Genomic DNA, 26,512 nt, shown 5'->3' on the forward strand with positions numbered 1-26,512 from the left:
CTGAAATTCTGTTAAAAAACAACTGGATGAATGGACGGGTTCAAACTTCAAACACTGTAAAAAAAACCGGTGCGAAAACTATACCTATCATTTCACGTGTACACTAAGTACTAGCTACACGTGGAAAAATCAATACATGTCTCAATAGTTGAAGTACAATTCAAAACTAGCTTTGTACGTCTCAATAGTCAAAGTACCTTGCAGAGATGTAAGTCATGTAACCTGGATTAAATGGAACGAGACCCTATGTCCTCCAAGAACCCATGTCTTTCCTGAATGCCTGCTGCACCCTAAAGTCTCAACCACCAGTAGTCCCAGTACTCACCAATATAAGAATCAACAATTATTTTATTATCTTCATTTATCCTTCCCAAAAGAAACAACCAGAAATTAAACAAAAATAAATCGTGCATGCATGCAAGTATGCAACGATGCAAGAACCTGAAATTCCAAACATTTGTGAAAAACCTCTGCTAATCATCAGCTACACAGCAAGAATAGCAAAATTTGATAGGCTACTGACCCACTTATCAACATCATCATATTCATGCATATCTTGCTTTAGATATGGATTTTCCACACCCAAGGGTAATAACGGAAGTACGACTAATATAGAAAGCTGAGTTCAAATGCTGTTCATTTATTCAATGCTAAAGTATATAATTTGGTCTACCATGACGTTTGGATGATGAGGAAGTGCTTAGGATGTTTGCGTGATTGACGTTTTTAGAGTGAGTTGTGTTCATTTTATAAGGATTTTTAATGCATTTTTCTTAAGATGAGATCTCTAAGAATCTTACTAACTACAATGAAAAGGAGTTATTAGAGTCGTTTCATTTGAGAAGAGAGAGAGCGAGAAAGCAAGAGAGAATTATGAGAGAAAGGGAAAGCAAAAACATATCCCTTTGTAATCTCCCACTTGAAAAGCATGTAATGCATCATTTCAGATTAAAACCTCTCCCAAAGTCTTCACCTCAACTCCAAACTTGTCCCACCCTGTCTCCCCTTTCTCATTCAATCATTTGTGTTTTTCGCACACACTTTTTCTTTTTGCCACTCTTCAATATATTTCCTTGATCGATCTATAAACAGCAGTGGAATAAATGGATGTCTGTGTGCTGCATTGCAGTGTAATTGTTAATTAGTGCATATATATATTAGCAGGCACCTACGTCGATCTGGTCCACATATATATGATTTGATGATATATGCAGTACATATTTCTTGGACCATCAGGTGGCATTATGCAATGCCTTAGACTTTATACCACGAACATTTATTTAAGTGAGTCTCATCATGTGGTGAGTACCGAGTCATTTTTATGGTAGACACAAATAGGTTTCAGCCGATAACGATTGATCGATGCTTATAGTGACATTCATTAGTTTTACACGGTAAATTTACCCTCATAATGTGAATATTGTCTCCTACAAATGACACGGAATTTGGTAAGAGAACTGTTGCAAAGGTGTACTGTCTTCATCTTCTGTACTGTGCAACTTCAGATATGTGTACTTTTTACTCTTCCAAGTGTATGGCTCTGAAATTTTTGGGGAGATTTATTAGAGAGGGAGGGGAGGTGGAGGTTATCATACTGACAACTTAGGTTTGAAAATGTGCTGGGCCAGAATCTGCCCCACTGTAGGTTTCAAGCAGTTGGTTTCCTTCGAAAAAGTAATGAAATGACCACTTAGCTACTACATATGTGTACTGTGACTCTGTGACTGATGTTAAGGTTAGAGATCACTTGAGGGTTTGGAGTTTAGACTTGTAGTCTACAGGTCTACTTAGACCCCTTAACTTTCACTTAATTATGTTGCAACTTGGAACTGCTCTTTCCTCTGTGGGAGAATACATCTTTACATCTCTGTGATAATGTAGTAGGACCAGAACCAACTACTTCTTGGACATATATGATGAAACATGAGTTCAATTCTCTTCTTAATTGATTATAAGGCACTGTCTTTGAATCTCTATATATATATGGGCTGTTACGGAGTAAGGAGCGCCATATGAGTTCTCTCCTCTGATGGAGTGTAAGACATGTGAGGTGCATCAACTTGGTCTCTATGCGTTCTAACCAACATCAGTCGGACTTCTATACATGGGTCCACATGCTACCAATCTCTCTCTCTCCCTCTCTTGCTTAAAATGATCTGCCTCTCTATATACCAGTCCATTAATAATTGATGAACAACTGTTTTTATAGTCATGAGCTTTTCTTGTTGTAATGGTCTCCACCATCTATCATAGAGTATATATATTTTAGGGTCGTAATCATGCTTCTTTGTTGTTGATTGAAGTGATGCCAATATTTATATGTTATAAGATTGCCCAAATCCAGAATATGTCCCACTAAGTTGTGCTTATCAATGAAAGATCTATCTAATATGACATTTTTTAATCCCTTTAACACAAGATTATTACAAATATAATGTATGTTATATTACACCTCCATTAGCCAAGTAACCAACTTTGTTTCTTTTTGAAACCATTACTTTGGAAGGGACCAAAAGTTTAAAGAAAACACAAATGTGACTTGATTCTTAAGTTGATATCCCTTTTTAGATATGTCCAAAGCATGTTAATATAAGCAATCCAAGCGATGTGGGTATGACTAAATAAAACCCCCCTAGTATTCCAAATGACACTACCTACTTCTTTAAATAATAGGTAGGAGGTTGGGTGGAGTTAACTTTAAGTCATGTGAAGTGTTTCTATGAGCATATTTGTTTATCATGAATAAACAACTACTTTGGAACTAAACCTAGATTATAGTCTAGAATGCGAGGATATAATAAGCACAAATGCAGCTTCAATTATGTGAAAGAACCAATGAATTCGACCCATATACCTGAAATTATCCGTGTGGGTCGCTTGACGAAACAATCTTTTTCTTCTTTAGCAAAAAAAAAAACAATCTTTTTCTTTGCTCGTTAGATATTGATTTTCAAGAAGATTCGACTAAAATAGGCAGAGTATGAAGTCAGATATATCACTTTAATTTAGTCCTAGCTGCTCCTTTTAAGTAAGACTGATCGTTACTCAGTTTGTCTCTAACCTGATTGTAATCATATATCATACGACTAAGAACATGACTCCATGTCTACGAGTTCTACCACCCTTTTTTACCCAACGGATCAATAAGTGGATCGGTCGAATTGATATATATATATATATACATTAATCAATTTGTTGACACCTATTTCGAAAATAATTAACACAAGCTGTCCATGAATTAGGTTAGGGAGACTTAGTCAATCAATGAGAAAACAAAAAATGTATACGGTTGTCTATAAAGCTAGACACAGACGGCTACACATACATAATATGAAATGCAACACAAAACATGTGTTAAGGGACCAATCCACATGACAAGATTGTAATACAATATGGTTAGGAATATTATACTGAAAATGGCTTAGCTAATCAAAGGGGTTAGCATTTTTTTCCTCTACCTGACGTGCTTATTTTAGCAAAAGAACTTAGATAAACTATCTTTGAATTTTGGAGGTATGTGATCCTCAAGAATCTACAAAGATGCAATGGGTCTCACATAGAAATAAAAGAAATGTTCAACGGGATTGAAGAATTGCTAGTTTAAGTAGGTTTGTGTTTGTACATTTCATGTCATCTCTAGCCTTTGGAGCTTATTAGCTTGAAATACAATATTTTGTATGTGAACTAGGAAACTTCTAAGGAAAAAACTTTAGAATATAGGTGCACTGCATAGGTTAACTATATTTATATACATACACATATGCATAGCTTGTAAACAGATAACCTAAGATGTCAGTGTTGGGTTTGTTTAAGTCTTTGAGATGCTTTATACTTACAAGAAAATCTGTTGATTACTTCTTTGCAATGTGTTTGATCACCATACTTAAATTCTTGACAGGTATCAGCATTGAAGAATCTTAAGATTCTGATCAAACAGTTCTTAATGCTGCAAATTAGATATAATGGTATAAGAGTGTGAGTATTGCAAAGCTCTATTTGTTATACATTATGTAATAAAATTATTCAAATCAACCTGCCACCTGATTGGATAAATCCTTGGCATAGATCTGAATGAGGGGGGCAGTCTGAATTAAATAAGCTACTAAATACCTTTCAGTTTCCTCATAAGCAGTAAAATTATCAAACAATGCAATTTCTAGCTTGCAACAACTAACACTGCACAGGGACTTAAAAACCGGGGGGCTGGAACGATACCATGTCTAGACGCTGGGCACACACAGCCGTCTCCTCACCAAGACTTGAACTGACCTCCAGTGAGTTTCTGTCTACACCAAACGTCCAAACTAATTTGCATCTTAAGTACAAAACTACAAAAAGGTGACTAAGAATGGTGACCTCCAGTGTGTTAATAGACACCACTTCTATGCTGTGATGGTAACTAAGAATGGAGCTGGATACGGTGGAAATACATGAGATCAAATTAGCGAGTAACTTCCAGTGAGTAACTTTAATAGTCGTATCTTTAGCAAAACAAATTAATTATTTGCAAGTAAATTAGACGAAGACTTACTGATACGGACATGGCTTTACCAAGGGCGGGAAATGCTGGTAAAGTCACAAAAAATACTGAAAGATAATATATTAATATGGATTCTAATTGCCAACTGACTACAATTTCTCTCCCTATTTCTGAGCAAGGCTATCCGTTCTTTGAGAAATTTGCACATTAATTCTAAAATAAATAAGAATTAAAGAACTAAGGACTCAAAGAGAACTCATGGAAAAAATGAGGGGCACAAGCAAGAACATTGGGATTCCTATAGAAATATAGGTCAATTTATAGGAGTAAGACATTAGGTCGATTTATTGAAACATTACCAAACAATAATAAACTTGTGTACATACATTTACAATAATACTAATGTATTCATTTACAATTTTACAGGAATTAGTAGCAACGAAATAACCATTTTATAAGTGGATGCTTCACTGGTGTCTTTTTCTCAAGGCTCCTACTCCCTGAACCTACGAAGTTAAACATCAAAATGAAAAAGAATATCAAGTTTTTTTTTTTTTTTTTAAAAAAAACTAGTATTGCCCCGTACACACAAAAAAAAAAGTCAACTTGGTTTGTGTGTATTTGGGGGGAGACTCTAATTTCCCATCTGGGGGGGGGGGGGGTCGTTAACCCAAAAAATAAACCTTCAGCAAAACCCGACTGCTAACTAATAAAAATATGTGCAGTGCTCACAAGACCAACAAATAACGATAGTCACCTCTGCGCTGTACACTATGTACGCCAATACATCCTCTAGGTAATCAATCGTCGAAAAGTATCGAGTTTTTGCAATCAAAGGCTGAAGAAAATGGATGGAGCTACTCTGGAAGCACATAATAAAATAAAAATAAATTTTGTAAGCACATATCAGACAAAGATATCGTTGCACAAGTCGGATATAGTTCCCAATATGCCATGAAATTCACAGGGACATCAATCTCAATATGATGCATGGATCTAAGTATTACAAATGCACATTTAAACAAACCTGAGACCTATAGATATCCAAATGATTTATCCATGTCTCTTTTGCTTTCATCAAAGTTATTCCATAATTTATAAGAGTTGACACTGTTCAGCATGGTTCTTATTGGGGTACCATAAAGGATCTATCTGGTCCTCTTAAGTGGTTCTTGGCATTGACATATATGGGCTGGAACCAGATTAGATGGCTTAGCCAAGCTCAAATGTCCATTGAAATGTACTATACAAACAAGAGAAAATTCCAGTCCTCTCAAAATAATCAAGGTGTGCTTTCTTGCTGTCAGAGAATAAACCTAGACATTTGGAACTGAATATTTCCTATGGGTCTGCCTAGGCAGTGAATGAAAAATCTTTTCGTATTAATGCTAAAAAGTAAAATGCAAGGGAGTCTACATATTTTATTACGATCACAGGCTACACAGAATGCAAGACCCATATATTGTTTTTCCAGAAGTTTAAACAAGTTTTTTGAAATAGCTAACTTGCATTCCTTAATCAAAATCTTACATAGTTGTTTTTGCCCTTTGATTTTTTTGTTCATCTAGGCAAAAGGAAGTTTAAACAAGTTGATCATCTCTTTTTGTGGCACTTGATCATCAACAAAAACATAGCTCTCGTCCAATGCTCAATGTCCTCACTTTGTGATGGTGGAGGTGGAAAAGTAGGATGCTCAACAAGATCCCACCCTTCTACTAGGCTCTCAGACTTTCCAACATCAGACATCTCATTTGTATAAAGAAAGCTAACCGCAGAATTTGAAAGGTTATTATCGCCAGCATTCTGCTGCCATTGAGAAAGAGATAAAATAAGACAAAATGAAAGCATCCAAACACACAAAGGCGGATTAACACACATACTAAAGGTGAAAAATTAACATATAATTTACCCTTTTTTTTGGGGGGGGGCAGTTTTGGCAAGTAATTATTTTCCCACGTACTTTTGTCCGGGACAAGTGCAAATTTACAATTCTGGGCAAAAGAAGGTGTACGTTGTTATTTTCAAAGCCCTCCACTCATAGCTCTATCCGTTTTGCATTGCTCATAGAACATTCCAAGTTTGCTAATTTATCATTGATGTTGTAGTCTATCTTGAATTCATTGGAACCAAAACATTTCTAATACTAACAATGGTAGAGTGGCTATACCCTCAAAGATGTTGCATGTGCACTCTCCAGTAAACTGCTCGACGAAATACCTGAATTTACAAGCCAAACCGATTTGTTTAGCTTTTGAGCTTGCTTACAGGACCTGCAAAAGGCAGGATAAGTGTAATTACATACAAGATAGTGTTGTTAAAATTAAATTAATATCAAATGTACTCAGAATAAAACCAAAAAGGGCAATAAGCACAACCTATGTTCATAGTTTTTTATTTCTTTTATTTAGCATAAATTAGTTTTTAGCTCTACCCCTAGTTAGTGAGTTCGGGGACGGGAATTATTCGGAACGTGAATCGATCTGGTATAATTCGATTTCAATTTCAAAAAATTCGTGAAAAAATTTGGTCAAATATTTTGAGAAATATTCGTCTAAACAACTGTTTGTGAATAATTCGGTTAAAATTTGTAGATATAACCCATATTCATTTCACAAAGAAATGGTCAAAACCATATGAAATTACTTGTATTAAGTGTTCTAACTAAAACAAACATCTCTAACAAAGAAAAAAAAATTCAAAATTCCTTTAAAATTTACATTCATCATATCAAATAGGAATTTCTGTAATAAAAATTTTATGAAAATTCTGAATTTTTTGACCGAATTATTCCTGAATCTGAACTTTACCCGTTTAATACTTTTGATTGCTGAATTATTCCCGAATCCGAATAATTGCAGAATTATTCCCGTTTAATTCGATTTCAAAAATACTTCAAAAATCCGTGTTTAAAATGCGAATAATTCACGAACTTACTAACAAGGGATCTACCTGTATTTACATCCAGATATTGCATTGCCTATCATTATGCTCAAAAAATATTCTCATTATTTTACTGACACTCCACACAGGAATATAATTTTTTCCTTTCTCCTTTTTTTAATTATTATTTTCACTCTTTTTTATTTTTGTGTTAAGCTTGACAACCTAAAGCGCCGGACAAGGATGCCACTTGCACACTCAAGTTGCGCTTTCCCGTTTTTTAATTTGAAAACATGTACAAAGTGAGTTTACCAAATTGCTGAGCGCGCTCTCCCATTTTACAAAACGTTTTTGCTGTTATCATAGTCTTAGGTGTCATCACCCTTGTTAGCAATTCGGAATACGGCAAAAATTCGGTACGGAATAATTCAAGAATTATTCGGTGACTCAAAAATACAATACGGTCAAATATTCGGTCAAAATTTGCAATATGGCAATTATACGGTGTTTAATTAATACGCGTTTTAAACATTTGGTTGCAAAAATTCAGAAGTCAAAAATTCGTGATATTATGTTAGTAAATATTAATAATAATTATCATTCTTTACAACATAACAAACATATCCAAAATTTAGCTACAAAAACATTGAAACTAGCCACTTAAACGGTTCACATAGGTACCTTAATTTATTTGTTCTTGGATTGAAATTATAGTTCAAACTTCAAAATACACACACCATAGCATGACAATTTAAATATTGCCCAAAAAATATAAAAACAAAACTTTTGGATTAATTTATCACTAAGAATGTAAGAGTGGAGGATTTAAATTAAGAGTGAGAACATAAAATACATAAAAAATAACAAAAACGCAATGGAATTTTCATTCTGTTTTTTTTTTTGGCCGAATTTTTGAAAAATTTGCCAAAAACCGTATTATACGTTTCAAGGCAAAAAAATCACGAATTATTCCGAATCTTTCAAACATTCAGAAGTATTAAACGTTTGGCCCTTCAAAAATTCGATTTGCGACGGCGAATTGCTAACAAGGGTCATTAGTCATCACATGTCGTCTCAATTTGGCAAACTATTAATACCAGACCATGGTTTATTGGTTTTGGTGCAAAAGTCGTTACTTTTTGAGAATGTCAGGCAACAAAATGTTTGATCAACACGTCAAGCACTCAACTAACAATGAATTTACGATTTAAAGGTTGAGTTTGACTAATGAGTATACTACAACTAGAGCCGTCTACAACACTAGAATTTTCAGTAATATCACATTTGAAAAAACAAGAAAAATACATGAAATAAAACCCTTTAACTATTTCTTTTGATTTTTGTCCTTATATATGGAGATGGTTATATGAACTCCACTTAAAGTGACTCCAAAAAAACTCCACCACTAAATACAATGAATTAGAGCTAATATTTAGTGGAGATGTTCTCCACACAATAGAGATTATCCTTACAAAAAACCAATTCATTTGAAGATGTGCAACCTCGTAAAAAATTGTTTATAATGTTTTGAAATTATCCAACGATTCATATTTGTTTAATTTCCATATAACTTTTGGCAAGGTCAAACATATTCAATTGAGCTGAATTTTTGTGGGGGTATTCTTCATCATGTTATGTATATCTCCACAGAAAATTACCTCTCAATTCATCTTATAAGTCCACTATTAGGAGTGGAGTAACTTTGGAGTCACTATAAGGTGGAGTTCGTATAACCATATATATATGTCCTCGAAAAAATATATATTTATATACACACATTATAATTTTACGTTAAGCGCTCTGAAGAAAGGTAAAATTTTACGTTAGACGCTTTAGCGCTCATGCTTTCGCTCCCACACACACTAACGCTGATGCATTGTGTTTTGGTTGCTAAGGTGTTAAGGCAGATGGAAGACCCCTACCTATCTCATTAACCAGTGGATGAAGCTTACAATCCTCTCTAAGAGCATGACCGTTAACGGGAGATTCAGTTGCAAGGAAAGTATACGACCTTTCCCTGAAAAGGATGTTCAATCTAGCATCTAAATCGAAAGAACAATTCCCCTAATCTTCGATCCTCACACTCCAAACAAACACGTGCATAATGCATATGAATAATTTATACCAAGTTTCAGAAAGAGAAATCGAGCTTCACCAAGAATGTTATTTCGGTAAAGACCTCACCGAAAATATGAATTTTGACGATCAAGACATTGTCGTTTTCTCCCAAAAATGCCACTATGCCATGAGCATAATAATAAAATAATAAAATCATCATAGGTAACATATTTGAGTGGAGAGGGTAGTTCTATAAAATCATTTGGATTTTTAAATCAGAAGCAGCTCATCTTTAAAGTCATATAAGCAAAATAAGAAATAGCTACTTGATAGCAACTAATCATGTGTACACCTTCATAGAGAATATTTGAGAAACCAAACAGTGAGTAAATAGTATGTGCCAAAAAAAATCATTACAAAAGAAAGGAATGCAGTACCTTGAAGATGCAATTTTCAAGGAAAAAACAGATCTGACTTCCTTTGACGAAGATAGTGTCCCCAGTAATTTTGCAAATGCTTCAAAGGTAGATGCTTCAGAAGGGGCATCTAAACATAATGAATTGTAACAATATGCTGTAATACATGCCACACTTTTTTTCAATAGTGATATTCCCTTTTGGAGATCCTTGTGAGTTTCAACTGAATGCGGAGAAGCGGAATTGCAATTAAAGCTTCCTGTCGAATCAAGAGTTGGTTTCTTTTCTGATTCCATAGAAGCTACGCCAAAACTACTTGAGCTTCTATCAGACCATGAATTTTCTCCGCCTCTGGTGCAAGAGTTCTGACGTGGTATGAAAAGGGGAAACTCGTTACTGCATAAGCACATTTGGATAAATTTAGAACATGAACCGACAGCATAAGCTCTGTCTAACAGAAACCAATTTCTGATCAAATTACCTTCGAGACGATGGTCGAGCATCCCAATAAGAATCTCGTTGCCATATTCGTGAGCATGAACCCTAAAACAATATAATATTCTCACAGTCAAATTATCTAGGATAAAAAGGGAACAAATCCTCCAATAAGGTAAGAAAAAAATAAGTAAATGACAGCCCGTCCTCACTCATAGCGATAAATATGAATTAACAAAACAAACATCAAAACTTACCGCAAAACCAGAGTTATGAAGTACAGGAGCAGCCAAAGCCCTGACAACAAGATTTAGAAGTTGCACCATGTATCTGTTTTTTAACTATTCTCGATCAGTATAAAAGAGAACCTTCAAAAAGTAACTTACTAATAAAATTCTTAAAGCCTTCAACTAAGGTAAAAGTACACAACGGATTGGGAAGGGTTTTGGTTAGATTAGACTACCAAAAAATAAAATAAAAATAACATTAAAACCAAATAATTCTAGAGTGTCTAAAACAATCATCAATTTTAGTTGAAGAATAACTGTAATTGAGTATATGCAGATTCGTGTCATCGACCCCAGTTATTGGACTAAGGATTAATTTCCATAACGCAGTTACCAATAAATGATATAATGATATATGTGAGTGTGCATACATATACAACCTTCTAAACGTATAAAAATATCTTAAACCACATTGACAGGATCACAGAAATATGCGTTTCGGTGTCCAGCACAGATACAAAGTGTCCGAGACGGCGACTTATATGAAGTATGACACGGGGACCCAGCTAATTAAAAATGGAACTACTACTGTTCTTTAGCTTCACTAACTGTTTGGCTCAAGACCTTACAAAGTGCCTCCTTACAAATAATCAATTATGAAAGTGGCATATCATGGGGTTGTAAATATGTTAATTGATTTATTTTCTTAGTCTTTTAGGGTATGAAAGAAATCTAGTTTGATATCGTACGCAGAATGTGTCCGTGTGCCCGACATGAGTGCCCTTGTGTCTGTCTCCAGCACGAATTTGTTTAAGAATATGAAGTGTCCATGTTACTTAGAAAATATCAATTAGTTACTTGAATCAAATAAAATTGAACTACTGATAAATGCATATATTTCCCCTGTTTTATTAATTTTTGTTTTATCACTTCAAGTGAAACTAATAAGACAGAAAACTAGTTACTTATTCCTTTCAATTTGAGCCAAATGAAAGAGGAATACATCTTAAGAAACATAACTTATAAATTAATTCCTTGCTGCACATTCTAAATTGAAAGGAAAAATTTATTGCAGACATAAACGGCTATTATCCACATTTGAAACAAACCAACAATTACCCTAGGGATGCTGCAAGCTCTTCTGATGGAACTGAGTGGGGATCAAGTCCTCTTGGTAGGCGTGCATTGCATATTTGATCATATTGACCATTAGAACCATCTTTTCTGTCCCCATCAACGACAACCTAGATATACAAAATAAAAATCAAGCCTACATGACAGAAGTTACTAAGGTAAGCCCTTGTAAAAGAATCAGTGCTAAGAGAAGTCAATGTGAAGGCTGATCAAAAAAAAAAACGTGAAGTTGTCAACTAAAAAAATTTGATGGTCTGAGAATAAAATAAAAACATATTAAATCAGGATGCATGACAAAAATATCACAAATAAGCATAACAAGTAACAATTTGAGCTTCCACATGCATTAGTGTAGGCTAAGTGTATATGATCGTCTATGAATGTATATATCAATTAGCAATACTATGCAATGTACTTGTTTAAATTAGTGTGTGTCATGGTGCAGTACATTGTCAATATATATAATTTATTGAAGGCAACTGAGATTTCAAAAAGTCTTACTCGGCGCTGTGGAAACAATTTGCAGATTTGCTTAATGACTACTGATTGTTTGTGAAGACGTTCAGAGGTAATCGCCATCTGTAGTTCAATAAAAAAAAAACATAAGAATAGATTATATAGGGAAAAGTATAAATCTAAAAGTAACAATAATCAAAGAAAGAAATGCAGACATTATGAAATAACAATTCGCAAGTTAGCTAGCTACGCTTAAGAAAATTGAAGCAGGCATACGCTGATACGCATGAGCGTGCTTGTTACATGTTTAATGTTGGTACCACTCTGTTAGACCACTACTACTTATATTTGATAACTTTAGTATATGGTGTATGGTCTAAACACATGATGTTTTTATATCAGGTGTTTAGCTCATAATGTTGGCTGCGAATGTACTGCGAAAATATGACAAGTATTCTATAGAATTTGCATGATCGAAATTACTTCTTCTGTTCTAAATTTTAGCACAAATGTTTAAATCTTATATAAGGCTAAGCACCACGCTTCCATATTTGAGATAATCATCGGAAAATGCATAGATGTGTAACAAGAAAATTATCCATGAATAACCACAAAAGAAGATTCTTACATGCCCCAAGCTCTGAGTACATATTAGGTTGGGGTAAAACTTCTCCAACTGTTCCACACGATTTTTTTTCAACTGCAGTGAACAAACCACCAATTGTTTATAACAAATGTCGAATTTTCAAAAACATGAAAATTCAGTTCATATTTAGTCTAAAAATGGTTATACCGTAAGCATAGCTGATTCGAGCAACCCATATCTAAATTTCAAATCAATAGACATCTTGTCGAGCTTAGCCTTCCCTGTAAAAAAGAGTCAGTATCTTCACATGCATTTAGAAGACTTACAAACATACACATCCAAGAAACAAAAGAGTCAAAACCTTGTGATAGTTGCTTCTCTGTCAAGTTAAGCTTCTCCCTCAACTTAGAAAGCTTCTGATTCTGATGCACTCTCCAACTAAGTTGATCATCTGCTTTACTCTATTTTGAGGATACATATTATTATTATTATTATTATTTTTCAATTTGGATAAAAAGTAAGATAAATAAAGACAAAACCTTTGCTACAAGCTGAGCTGTCAAACGAGAATAACAAGAATCACGAACATTCCTCAATGATTTCAAAGAGTTTTTATACTCAATCAATCTGAAATATAACAAAACCATTTAAAACAATGAAATTTTAAAATTTGAATATAAAGTAAAAGAAAATTAATTTGTTACCTGGAATCGACACAGACAGCACAAATAGAAGCAAGATTTGATTTTTCACAAAGACTACACTTTGCACTTTTTCGTTTCATCCTTCCTTCCTTCCTTCCCTGGCTATTTTAAATTCTTCCGAGATAAAACAGAAACAAGTTTTGATTTTGAGGCTTTAACCAATTTTGGGCTTTAGGGACTTGGGCTGGGTCCAATGGACTTTACCGACATTTGATATTCCAAACAATAATTGAACAGCTTAGATGATTGAGGATTTATCATTAGTTCAACTTAGTAGATTAAACGTTTTTTTACGTCATGCATGTATTGGATTTGGACTTGCACAAACGAACTTGCAAATGGCTGATTGGATTCCTACGGGTGCAACAGCAAAGTGCTTAAAGCTCTCTCTCTCTCAGGGGATGGATGCTATTACAAAAGTTAACCTGACCCTCACAAAATGATTAGCCATATAATAAGTGGGTAGTCATAATTCCCCAAGAGACTCACAGGTCCTCCCTCATTCAAATATAGAGACTCTTAACAATGTCTTTCACCAAGGCAAGTTTCAGTCAGTCTAGTAACACCTTGTAGCAAATGTCAAGGATACACGCAAAACTATCATCCAACCTTAATTGACATGATCATTGATCAGTACATCACCATATATTCTAGACCTTCTTACATAATAAATGAAAATAACTTTTATTATAATTTCACAACTGTGTATATCTAAAATCCTTAAAACCAAATTGGAATGAGGATTGAATCAGCTTAAAATGATACAGATACACATCAAAAAAAAAAAATGCCAATGACAACCAGGAAGGCTTAATTGTGAAAACAAGCTAAAGAATTGGAAGAACAATGAGACGTGAATACAGGTGTGAACCTTTTTGGTTGCATGTGAGCAACCATTCTGTAAGAATGTGATCATTGTACATAGAACTTCTGAATTACACGTTTCCCCAGGTTCTTGTATGCCGTTAGTAGCCGCGTCTTCAACTAAAATGGCTTTTTATCAGAGCCTTTCAAGTTGAGATTAAACCACTTCTTCTTACTTGATTTGTCCTTGCCATCGTAATTTGCATCCTCTCCTGGGCTTTGAGCATTAAACTCCTCACCAGGGAGTTTGCTGCTGCCACCAATACTATTGCCTGATGACAGCACAGTGAAGGAAGAATGAATACTATCTCTTTCTTTCAGCAGTTCATCCACCTGTATTTGCAAACACACTTCGAAGTATCAGGAATATAAGCGGGTAGTTGTTGCTAAAAAAGAGCTGTCATTCAATGTATAAAATCATGACAATCCTTACGGTTCAATCTTCTCAGTTTTAAAATTAAATTACACATAATACTATCTTTATGGAAGCAACAAGGTCCATGAGTGACAAAACTGTTTCTCTGAAGCTATCTCAGAGTATAGTTTTAAAAGATGACAAAAGATTGTACAGCTAGAAATTGACAAGAAAATTCGGAGTCTCAAATACAGATTTCTGTGCAAATATATGTACAAAATCCAGAATGGGAGAAAAACTTATAAAGGAAGTGCCTCAGAATGGCTCAGATACACTAATCACAGCTGAAAATGTGAATCATACAAGAATACCACAAGAAAAGGCTCTAGATTTGTTTCCTTTCCGAATATATCAAACAATAAAACAGTATGTGTTCTGGTCCTTGTTGCATGGCAGTTCAATCAAGCCAAAACTGAATATGAGAGCTGGTGGTGGTACAATATCATTAGAGAATGTGATGCAAGTTGGAAGTAATATTTCCCATTTTTGCCCTTTCTGGACTAGCATCCTACCTCAAAACAGCACCTACTTGACATTTTAGCCTTTTAAGGAGCACGAAACCGCTCATTGTATCATCTTTGAAATTTGGGGGCAGGTTGCCCCAATTAATTTCAAAAAATCAAGCTTCTGTTTGTGCTGGAAGGATCCCACAGAATTATATTTCTTTATCCTTACAAAATAACATAATACTAAATTCTAAACAAATGAATTATTCATGATAATTGGGAGAATTAACGTACAGCTTGTTTTTCTTCACCGTATCTGTTGGTGACTTCTTGAAAACGTGCCAATGCCTGTAAAAGTCCAAGCAACATGCAAGCCTCAGCACACTTTAGTTTGGACTATTTTTACTAGATACTTTCTAGCTGGGAAAGTAATGACATACCTTTCTATATTCGGTCTCAAACAGCCGCAGCTCAGTTCTCTTCCTTAAGATTTGTGACTCAATCTCTTTCAGCTTCTCTGAGGTACCCTCAAAGGATTTTGCACAAAGCGCCTCAATAGTATAGCTAGCAGTCTTGAAAAAATTGTCCCCTAAAGAAAATTTAGATGGAAATTAATAAAATGTTCAATATACTAGTACCTGAACCTGAAGCTAAATAGAAGGGAAATAGTTTAGACCATAGACAGCAAATATGTGAGTGCCAGGTTTTAGTTCGGAGACTTCACACGGTTGAAGACCTTCCAACCTTTTAAAGAAAGCAGCCTCAGGGTCCTTCGCCATTGCTAACTGCATCATAAGAATGGGCACTAAGTTCATCTCCTGTGATTATGATCTCAAAGCAAGATGCAGATAGAACTTACATACCGCATTAACAGTTGAATCCAGACGGAATACTTGAAAATGCAAGAAGTACATTCCCGCAGATGTAACCTTACCGGTCTTCTCACTATCTTCCTGTGGACAAAAACAAAGACTAATTACAACCTTTCCTTGCTTCTTTTCCTTGCCTTGTAATAGGATATCTCATCCGAAATTATCTTTCTATACTAAAATAAAACCTCTATTTCACTGATAAAAAATTAAAGAAATTAAAAAAACTAAAATAAATAATCAAAAAAAAGAAAAGAAACAAGGACTAGTAAATTCATGCTCTCTGAGTTCAGGCATGTACCAAAGTAAGCAATCGCAAACTTTGGGATTCAAATGGGTATCACTGACATCTCTGTCAAACTCAAGAATAAAACTTGAGAAGGTACTACACGTTTAAGTTCACTATGTATCATTTTCCATTTTTCATGGTTCAACATTTATATGTAAAACTTACATACTAATTCAAATGGGTATCATTGACATCTCTGTCAAACTCAAGTATAAACCTCGAGAAGGTACTACATGTTTAAGTTCACTATGTGTCATTTTTCCATTTTTCGTGGTTCAACAGTTATATGAAAAACTACATACTATGTGTAATGGGCTCTTTTAGTCTTGTATTTGTAACTTGATAACAGGTATAGATATAAAATATCAAAGATTTACATACTATACGAATAGTCGATAAAAGGCCTCAACGGAAAAAATACTCGAGCAGTAAGTGTACCTGTAAACCCAACCCATAACCTCCATTGGCATCATGCTCAAAATAAAGTAGCTGCAAAAGATTTAAAAGATGTAAATGCAAGTAGGCAAGTGCCTGCAGTGACAACCGCATGCAGAAAACAGTATACAAGGACACAATATTATACTGTACACATCAGACCCGAATGCTGCTAATCACACCTTAAATTTGCTTTGAGCAGCCGAAGTAACTCTAACTACAATCCCTGCCTCAGCTTGCTCCTCAAGGATTGTGACACCAAAAAAGTGCGCACACTGCTTTTCTACCTGTGGATCAGAAATAGGAGTAAGAACTACACTTAAAGCATGGTAGAAATTTCCAATATAAATTTTTAAATAGAGCACCTTTCCACTAACTGAGGTCCCAATAGGTAGAGGTCTAACGGTGACAGTTCCATTAAGCGCGTCTTCAAGCACATTAGCAGAAATTGTTGTCTTTATTGGAACACCAAGCTTGCTAAAAATAATATGTTGGATATGTATATAAGAGCTTTGGAAAAGCTATATAAAAGATAATAAAAAAAAAAACTTGGAAAGCGCAATATGAACTAATTTATCACCTGAATAGTGCAGCAAACATCATATTTACAGTTCCAAGGTTGGATAAGTCAATCTCCATATCCAAGTTGTTTTCAAGAGCCTGATTTTTTATAAAACAATTAGAAGAGTGTTTAAACAGTTTTCTGGAACCAGAGAAACAGGATATGTATCAAGAGGGTGTTTAATAAAAATCATTCTTACCAGATCATATTCTTCGTGCAAAACACAAGAATAGACAGAGATATGAGAGAAGAACAAACCATCACAATATAACAGTTCAAGTTCAATATGATAAATTCAAGAAGGCAGGACTTGATGTTCAACAAAACTTCTTCTCAAGATACAAAGCCAAGATGGGAGGAGTGGAGGACCAAGTAACAACAGTTAAAATTGAAAGTGTGTGAAGCGCTATTAGAGGAATTGTAGGGCATCCCATGGGTACTGTTGAGATGTTTAGTACAGTTTCATGCAGGACACATAAAGCCTTGCATAGTAGTATATAAGCTCTTGGGACTGCTCCACTCATTGCCAATTGGCTTTGAATTGGATGCTCCAAAATTTTAGACGGTATTAGAACAGCTATTTTAGTATTTAGCCTTAAGGGCCCGTTTACTCCAAGCCATGCCAGATGTGAGGAAGCCTGTTGAAATGTTAGTATAGTCTCACATGGGACATTTAAAGCCTTGCATAGTAGTAAACAAGTTCTTGGGGTGCTCCACTCATTGCCAATTTGTTTTGATCTTATGTTCAAGAGGTAAATCATCATCTTCAACTTTGATCATCTCCTTTCTCAGCGACCTAAACACCTCTGAACCTCCCACCCTTACGACGTCAGATTGCCAGACTTCAGGCCATATTTTGACGCTGTACACCTCCTTACCTTCTTTCACTCTGTTATCTTTGAAATTATATTTTGGACTCTCTGATTCTAAAAACACTTTGACTGTTTTCAAGCAGTAATAGCTTGATCGAATTCACGAGTCACTCCACAGGAGCTAGAAATCTTTTTAAGGATTTCGACACTCCATAGACAATAGGCTAATCCAAATACAACATTGTTGAGATCAAATCATTATGCTGGCAGAATGTTTGCTGTTGGTGTGCAAGGACTACTTCTCATTCTTTTCGGTTCCTCCTTTATCTCTGTCTCATGCGCAAAAATTACAGCCTAATCTTGGGTTCTTCCAGAGTAATGAATATACTTTAAAAAGATATTATATGACCCATCTCCACCCTCTAATCTCTGTGTACATAACAGAAACGACCGTGTTTCTACACAGGTTAGTCATGACTCGTGTCTTCAACACCACCATCATTGTCTTCTTCGAGCTCCCTACATTGTTCTTTTGCTCTTCCTTTTCTGGTTTCCGCTCTTTTAGCCCACCACTTCACTGAAGCTTCTTTCACCCACCATCACACTTCCCCTACCTCTTCAGCCCTTTTGGCAAAGTGATCTCAAGTTTGAGATATCTACCTTGATGATCCTCTTTGATACATTCTCTATTCTTCCACTATCCAGGTCAACATTTACATGGGTGATGAGTCTACCATAATCCTCTTACTGTTCTTATATAATTATTATACCAAGTAAATGTCTTCATTTGCCTACCATAATCCTTGTCCAGTTCATTTTGTTCAAGTTTCTATATAACTTTCTTCTCTTCTCTTCTTTCTCGTCATTTTTATCAAATAAACAAAATAGACTCAGATATCTATTTGAAGTGACTAAGCGTGCATTAAGGGCATTAAGGGCTTGCACATGGGTCAAATCCATCCCAATGCACAAAAGGCATACAAATATTAGTAATATTGACCCTGTTGACCACCGGCACACTGGGGTGACATTGCAGCGACTAGAAACACTTTGACAAGAATTACCAGATCATTCAAGAAAAGAAGAAAAAAAAAAGAAAAGGAAACAAATAAATAACAATTCAGTTCCTTAAAGTACTCATATCAAAATAGTTGGTCTTCTTTTAAGTTCTTTCTTAGTTCTGTAATCCGCTTTTAACGTTATTGAGAATGACAGCAAGCAACTACCCGACTTAGTCTGAGAAAGTGTAGTGTAATTAATCAAGGCGGGCGTGAAGCTGATGGAATTACATTTGGACCTAATCTCAATGGATGCAATTTTAAAATGCTAGATATGACAATACCTTACCTTTGAAAAATAATAATGGTTGACCTACTAGTTCAAACTATTTCAAAAAAGGACCTTAATTAATTGTGGCATTATCCAACACTCAACAGTCAACACTGACCACAGGTCAAGAAGAGCTTTAAACTTAATATCTAGAAAGTTCTTTTACAAAAACAATACATACACAAATAAGAAATGCCAAGTTCACAAATCATTACAAATTATAAGACCACTCTGGCTAAGATTAAGGAAGACAGATCCACTTACATGAATGGGTTGTTTGGTAAATGTTGAGTTGATGAATAAAATTTGGAGATGAATACAATTCTTTTAATAGAGAAATAGAACCAAAAACAAAACCTTTCATTCATGTAATGCCTCAAACAAACAAAAAAAGAGACAAAAAAAAAAAAATCATAAACACTGTGATAAAAGCTTGCACATAGCTTAGGGATAGAGAAGCAAGGCACTCACGTCAAATCCTGCAGTATCATACTGCCTCTTTTTCTCCGGATCAGACAATATGTTATAAGAACGCGCTACCTCTTTGAATTGTTCAGAAGCCTCAGGATCACTGCCGGTTTTGTCCGGGTGATACCTGTTCACCATTTGAGTAAAGTTAGTACAATTATCTAATCCTCATATATATCACTGCTTGTGTCAACAAAAAACAACAATGTACATGTCTGAAGTACCATAAAGTATCACACCAGAAAAAACTAGAAGAACCAGCAGCTAAATAACAAAATAAACAGTGTCCTTGTACAACTAGAATATGACATACAAGCTTGAATTAATGAAAAGTTTGTAAACAACTTACTTAAGAGCTAACTTTCTGTAAGCAGTTTTAATCTCCTGATCAGTCGAATCCCTCGTAACGTTCAAAACCTCGTAAGGATCACGGCGAATAGCCGGGGCAGAGGTACCTTCAATCTTTGAACCCATTTTCACATTCAATAATTATCTACCTATCAATCCTATCCATTACCCAAACTCCCAATCTTTCAAAAATAACAATCCCCTCCAATCTACATCAAACATTCACATAAAAATCAAATCTTTAACAAAAAAAAAAGGCACAAAATATAACGTTTTAGATCTCTATTTCTTATGCAATGAGAAAAAATAAGATTGGGTCTTTGTTTAATGGAAGATTACCTGAGAGAATTGATGCTGATTGCTGTGATTTGTCTTGTTATTTGAGAGAGAAAGAGTTTTTATTTGTGTTTGGGGAAAAAGAGAGGGGGTTTTGGAAATTGGAGAGTTTTTATTGTTTTTTAGATTAATCCGGGAATTAGGACTTTTTTAGGGAAGGAGCTGTCTATTTGGAGTATTTGGGCTTCTCATATATCTAAAACCATTATTGCACAGTGGGCGAAAATGCTCCTAAGAGTTTTCAGCGCGCCACGTCAGCACAATTTTCAAGTGGGTACACAGAGTTAATTAAAAGTCAGGACAATATTTTGATTATTTGTGAGTCAGTCCTTATTACAAATTACATCAGACGGTGGATGTTCTCGAGATTGGTTATATGCTTTCGAGATACAAAAAATTATGAAAAAACAATTACACGCCACTCTCCAAACCAATTCGTGGTAGAACTACAAATCATACAAACACAAAATTTGATTCTAAAGAAAAAACCATCCGACTTCAAACTATAAGAATCCTAAAAACCCAAAAAACCTTCGACTACTGTATTAACCAAAAAATAGAACACCCAAAACATCAATGACGGCGAACAAAAAAACAAACTTTTCAAGCACCATCAGTCTCTCGGCTCTCTCTGCCACTCCAAGCCCTCTTCTTTAACAGGTATGATAAGATAATTGCAGTTATCTTCTATCCTCTTTTCATTTTTGTTACCCATTCTTTTTGCTGCCTAAGTATATGATCTCATTAGATTTTCTGTTTCAGGGGTAACATTGAAGATGCTTTGGGAAAACTGCAGGTAGCTCACTCGCTTACCTTTAAATATATCATGTGTACTGAGAGAAAAAAAACTGAGAGGACTTCCAGTTAAAATCTCAAAACGGTAAAACCAAGCTGCTTCTTATGTTCTGCCACCACCTTCAGAAGAGCAGAAGAAAAAAATAGCTAAAATGTAAGAATCATACTTTTGTATGTTTTTGGCTTTTGGCTTTCATATTGTATTTACATCAGTGGAACCTTTCTACTATCGTAGAATAAAAGCAGAAATTGGTGTGCCTACTGTTAAGTATTAATCAAGAAAGGAATCTCTTAAGTACTTACTGTTGGCTCTCTTCCCGCTACTGCAGGGCTGCAATTGGTGAGCAAAAGAGGCTGCAAAGCAAGAAGGCTCTTTCGCACAAGAAGGCCATTAGAAGAACCAGAGATAGTTATGACTGACCATTAAAAAAGTTTGGGCTATTGAGGTGTTTTTCTGAATACAGTTCTATATTTTGCATTTAAAACCATTTTATACCTGAGAATGGTTGTTTAGTTTGGTCTTCTTAACAAAGTTTCTTCTTTATCCCTTAGCTGGAAGTATCCCAGGAAAGTGAAATTAATCAAAGCAGCTGGGAAGACCATCTGGAAAACGTTATTTTTACTGATACAGCAGTTTGACGCAGTATGAAATTAAATACTAGACCGTTGTTATTTCCCTGAGTTTCGTCATTATCAGGATATCAAGGAGCTTGCTCCTCATTGCCTTGCCGAGATCCGTCACTTCATTGAGGACTGTATCCACTTTCATTCTTTTATTTCTTTACAGTTCTCTTGGTTGTTCAAATTAAGGGAATTTCGTAACTCTTAACTCTGAGGTATCAGTCCCGTAAGTTGATTTCACGCAGCTAATATATATTGCAGTAAAGTATTTATTTCCTTAACTCATTGCTTTAACAAAGATAAGAAGAATGAGAACAAAGAAGTTGCAGTCAATGACTTCCTCCCTGCTGAAGATGCTGTTAAAGCAATCAAATACTCAATGTAAGTTTCTGAAGATCCTACATTTGTAAAAAAAAATACATAGTTATAGATACTCTCCATTTCAAATTTGGTATCATCAACTGTTTAATTCTTTTGAGAAATGCTACTAAGCCTACTAAATAGTTGGTTATGTTGGTTATAGCTTAATGAACCAATATTAGGAGGGGGCTCGCCTCTCATCAATCAAAGTTTATGCTCAAAATAAATATACTCTTTCTTAGGCGAATCTCAACATTCGCAGCCGGGCCTATGGTTCAAAACAGGTCAGGTCATCCTAATCCCAGCTGGTATGCAAATTCGCTTTCCCCTGTTCATTAGAGATTGGGTTAATCGATTAGTTATCTGGGTGCAAAATATTATATTCATTGACATGTTTTCAGACCCTTTTATGCCTTATGACGTCAAACAGTAGGTTTATAGTGGTGTCAGAATATGTGGTGGCATGGAAATAAGAGAGTTGCTTCATCTTCAAATAAGTGACTATTAAGAAGGTTTTTCTAGAATCTGGAAATTTTGTTTGTCATGGATTTATTTTGCGTACAAGAGAGTAGTTGTAACAATCAAGATACAAAAGAAGAAACTATAAAAAAAAAACAATTCTAAACACCAGCTTTTTATAAGCTTAATTTGAAATAATATGTTTTGGAGCTACCATATATATACTACTGCAGAAGGTTAGTTTGAACCCCTGTAAGAAAGTGAGCTTTTACTATGAACCATGTAAGAAAAATGAACACAAGCATGATAAAATAATAGCTATAAGATCTATTCCACTATTTTTGTTGGACACTTGTGTGAACTCTATTTTTTTGTGTTTGTAGGTTGGGTTCTTCTCAGGGCGCAAGCGTGAGAGCATCTTTAAGTCTCCTGATGATCCAAAGGGTAAGGTTGGTGTCACTGGCAGTGGAAAGGGATTGACAGACTTCCAAAGGAGGGACAAACACTTGCATCTCAAGGCAGGAGGTGCTAAAACAGACGAATAAGGGGATTTACATTATCTTTGCTCTTTCCGTTCTCTCCTTTGCCTGGACTACATATATGAAGCCAGTCAGTCATCTTTTTGTGTAAACATGTAACTCTAGCTTATTTTTCATAATTTAATATGAATTTATAAGCTGCTATGGCAATGAATCCAAAGATGGATCATAATCTTTAGCAATCAGGTCTTCCTCAAGTAGCTTTGCTTTTTTCTACCAAATTCTTTTAGCTGCCGCTAGGTAAATTGCTTTTTGTGGATGTGCAAACACATTGTGTCATTAGAGTTGAAAAAGGCTATCATTGAAAAATTGTGGGGAATATGTTATGAGCTGCAAGATGACATTGTATCTCTTCTTCCAGCTTAATTTGTGACCATTATTTCTATCTGTATCAGCGAGATAGGTATTCAAATGAATGAGGGGAAGTGCATCTATTGCAAATGGATCACATGAACTAAGATATGATTGAAAAGATTGTCCTGGACACGCCAATGCTGCAGCCTGTGTTGGAAGTCTAAATAATGTTCTAATTATTAAGATGGCAAATTGGTATCAAATCATGAGTATTAGTAAAGGGATTAAAATCACTGAGTTTCCTAGCTTTTGAAAGATCTAGACGATGGTGAGCTGGTCCAAGCTCAATGATTTGTAACATGAAGAATAAGTAGAAAGGTAAGTTCTCAAAGCTTCTTCCTTGATCTTAGTCTTGAGCATCTCAAGAACATCATCTCTGTTCCTGACAAGCCGCCAGACATCAAGGGACTTGATGACATTGAAGGATTTCTGGAAATCTCCCTTGCTAAGGGCCCTAGTGGCTGCCATAATGTGGTCACGAACATTTTCAGGGGGCGCTGTAAATGTCTGTCTCTCGCTCACCTCAAGCAGCCAACGAAATGTCTTGCTTATGATTTTCCGCTTAGCGTCAAGAGTGTTTCCTGCCATGTTAGGAACTTCCAAGAGCATAGCACAAATCAGATGGACAGCTTCCAGAAGCTCAAGATTTATGTGCATGTGATAAGGCATCTGCCTCCTTCGTTCCAACTTTTCCTGATGAACACAAACTGAATATTAGTACAAAGTGCAGACATATGAAACTCAAAAACTAGTGACCATTATCAACACAGAATAAAATAAACCAAACTCTCACGATCGTAGCCACGTTCAACAAATAGACTATGCATAGCCCATAAACAGTGTAAAACTGAAAAAACATCAACTACATATATATAGAGCAATGGCACATCATATGAGTAAACTTTAAGTCTCCATCAAAACCTATCAATTTCAGTTGCTCAGGATAAACCAAAATTTCAAACTAGAGCCTTGCAACAACTGTGGTGAAAAAGTAACAAGATGACTTAAGCTGCTGGCACAAGCATATCTTTAATGCAGGCTGTTCTGAGATATGTTTTCCGTACCATTGGTTAGAATCTTCGGTTAGAGAGCTACAGAATCTATGCTGTTTAGCATCTACAGAATTTATGGAAGTTGTGTCTAGGTAAATAACCTGTGTAGCAAACCCGCCCGACAACATAAGGACCTGAAAATAAGCAAAAGCAAAAGTCCAAAACTAAAAACATCTAAATTACTAAGCCTAACCATAAGCCCAAAACACAAGTAAAGCCGAACCTTTAAAGCATACTATGCAACAATCCCGGCCATAGGCCGGCTCAATGGCTAGTATTTATATTAGTTTACTTTATTATTAAGAATACTTCCTTCTCACTTTGATATGTTTGTGTCTCTAATTACGATTGTAGATTTCTGATCTCATCACCAAAATTTAAGTAACGGTTTTTAGTTATTAAGAGCTGGTTTTGATTTTGGAGATCATTTGGGAGTAGTGAACAGTTTGTTGAAGCTAAAAAAATGCTGGAAGGCTCCCAATTCAAGTTTGCTTTAGGCATTACAATTCATCAAGGCATTACCAAGATAAAGTAACATCTGTTGTGTTGGATATGTGGGCTGGAGATGTGCTCATGTGCTTAGGCATTAGAGTCGGAAGATATATCAAAGTATCATGATTTTAAGAGCCATCACATGTCCAACAATCATACCAGCCCGATCATTAAGGAATAGACACCTGAAGTGATTTCATATAAGGAACTCTTGTTGAATGGTGTCCGTCAACTCTTAAGACATTCTCTGATGAAGTTCCTAGGAAAATGATAACAGTGCTAGAGAATCGACAAATCCCATTCCGACCAGCATTAACTACAAAGTTTGGGAATCGAAACAAATGAATACTATTTGAGCATGCATCTGGCCTTTCGGCTATAGTTACTTACGGTGGTTAGTATGCTATTAACTTCTTGGAGTTCTTGCTAAAATTGATAGTAACCGTGTTACAGACGTACAGTTTGAGAGTGATACAGGATCAATCGAAGCATCAGCCGGTGCATCATTGACAAGCAAGAACCATGCTGAAGCACGTCTTTCCACACGATGAAACAAGTTGAACAAGGGAGTGTATATAGTAGACCTTTTAGCAGTTCTTAGGATATCCTTTTTAAGGAGCTACTTCATCAGTGTACTAGTCTGACCACGGTTAAGTTGGCAATAACTGTTGTATACTTGTACTCTTCAATTTATTTAAGTTAATGCAAGCTTACACTCATCTCTAACGGAAAACAGAATGAACTGAATTACAATCATACTGTGATGCAATTTGAGGTCAGTACCACGTTCTGCGGTCGCATCATGCAATCTCACGTCTTCTGGTTGCCTGATTACCACTCACACATCAGTCTGTTTCTACAGATTCCACAAATACGATATAGACAAAAGTGGCTCAGGCCGCTTGCAGTGCCAAGAGCCACTGCTTACTGCAACTGTCATGATCGAATAGCGTTTAACAACAACACAGCTGATTGCAGCTTTATAGGCACCACTTTGGGGTGGGAGACGAGCACCAATCCTTATCCATCACTTGCTATATCATGCTGATACATCAGGAAACATCTTGAAATAGACGCTGCTTATGAGTATAATGTGGTGGTCGGGGTTGGGTCCCTTGGCAGTCACAAAGATCAGTCCACTCAAAGTAGTTTCCTTTTAACTAGTACTATATGCATAAGCAAAACAGATATGTAATCCACCCAAAAAAGGGTAAAAGAGGATTTAAAATGTATGGCATTCTGCAGTCTGCACTTCTGCAATGCGCTTCTGTTATAATGGATACTTCGGGAC

The 26,512-nt window shown here is 35.5% G+C and overlaps 2 protein-coding genes and 1 long non-coding RNA gene across 4 annotated transcripts; 1 reads left to right on the forward strand and 2 right to left on the reverse strand.

Annotated features, from left to right (window-relative positions):
• Positions 1-4,753: 4,753 nt before the first annotated feature.
• Positions 4,754-13,552, reverse strand: LOC147479449 (DNA-directed RNA polymerase II protein). Of its 2 annotated transcripts, none has more exons than XM_086577415.1 (14): positions 13,377-13,552; positions 13,212-13,299; positions 13,034-13,133; positions 12,880-12,953; positions 12,715-12,786; positions 12,132-12,209; positions 11,616-11,740; positions 10,527-10,599; positions 10,316-10,377; positions 9,856-10,230; positions 6,648-6,750; positions 6,067-6,286; positions 5,238-5,342; positions 4,754-4,986 (listed from the first exon to the last, which is right to left on the reverse strand). In XM_086577415.1, exons 1-12 carry the CDS (start codon positions 13,454-13,456, stop codon positions 6,074-6,076), a joined length of 1,443 nt encoding a protein of 480 aa, XP_086433541.1. In that variant the 5' UTR covers positions 13,457-13,552; the 3' UTR covers positions 4,754-4,986; positions 5,238-5,342; positions 6,067-6,073. The 2 variants fall into 2 exon arrangements, with proteins under 2 accessions (XP_086433541.1, XP_086433542.1); XM_086577416.1 differs by having other exon boundaries at positions 6,067-6,283; positions 13,377-13,535.
• Positions 13,553-14,041: 489 nt separating this feature from the next.
• Positions 14,042-20,727, reverse strand: ARG1 (Chaperone DnaJ-domain superfamily protein). Its single transcript, XM_086578155.1, has 12 exons — positions 20,553-20,727; positions 20,215-20,422; positions 19,869-19,992; positions 17,275-17,354; positions 17,060-17,171; positions 16,877-16,981; positions 16,698-16,748; positions 15,965-16,054; positions 15,778-15,886; positions 15,542-15,690; positions 15,396-15,449; positions 14,042-14,573 (listed from the first exon to the last, which is right to left on the reverse strand). The coding sequence occupies exons 2-12, from the start codon at positions 20,337-20,339 to the stop codon at positions 14,361-14,363; spliced, it is 1,212 nt and encodes a 403-aa protein (XP_086434281.1). The 5' UTR covers positions 20,340-20,422; positions 20,553-20,727; the 3' UTR covers positions 14,042-14,360.
• Positions 20,728-20,746: 19 nt separating this feature from the next.
• On the forward strand, positions 20,747-23,505 carry LOC147479451 (uncharacterized). Its single transcript, XR_015205133.1, has 6 exons — positions 20,747-21,209; positions 21,312-21,498; positions 21,674-21,790; positions 21,897-22,099; positions 22,265-22,346; positions 23,168-23,505. It is a non-coding gene; the product is annotated as an uncharacterized LOC147479451 (long non-coding RNA).
• Positions 23,506-26,512: the final 3,007 nt, after the last annotated feature.

This window comes from Coptis chinensis, chromosome 8 (assembly GCF_015680905.1).
Source record: "Coptis chinensis isolate HL-2020 chromosome 8, ASM1568090v1, whole genome shotgun sequence".
Classification (NCBI taxonomy): domain Eukaryota; kingdom Viridiplantae; phylum Streptophyta; class Magnoliopsida; order Ranunculales; family Ranunculaceae; genus Coptis; species Coptis chinensis.

Bases quoted from the DNA above. Each gene is read 5' to 3' on its own strand.
- LOC147479449 (XM_086577415.1), bottom strand. From the start codon at position 13,456: ATGAAACGAAAAAGTGCAAAGTGTAGTCTTTGTGAAAAATCAAATCTT. The intron at 10,600-11,615 runs GTAATTGTTGGT...GTTAAAAAACAG, and splicing joins GAGCTTGCAGCATCCCTAGG to ATACATGGTGCAACTTCTAA. The intron at 10,378-10,526 runs GTAAGTTTTGAT...ATATTGTTTTAG, and splicing joins TTCATAACTCTGGTTTTGCG to GGTTCATGCTCACGAATATG.
- ARG1 (XM_086578155.1), bottom strand. From the start codon at position 20,339: ATGGGTTCAAAGATTGAAGGTACCTCTGCCCCGGCTATTCGCCGTGAT. The intron at 17,355-19,868 runs GTGAGTGCCTTG...ATAAAAAATCAG, and splicing joins ATGATACTGCAGGATTTGAC to GCTCTTGAAAACAACTTGGA. The intron at 16,982-17,059 runs GTGCTCTATTTA...TCTGATCCACAG, and splicing joins GGACCTCAGTTAGTGGAAAG to GTAGAAAAGCAGTGTGCGCA.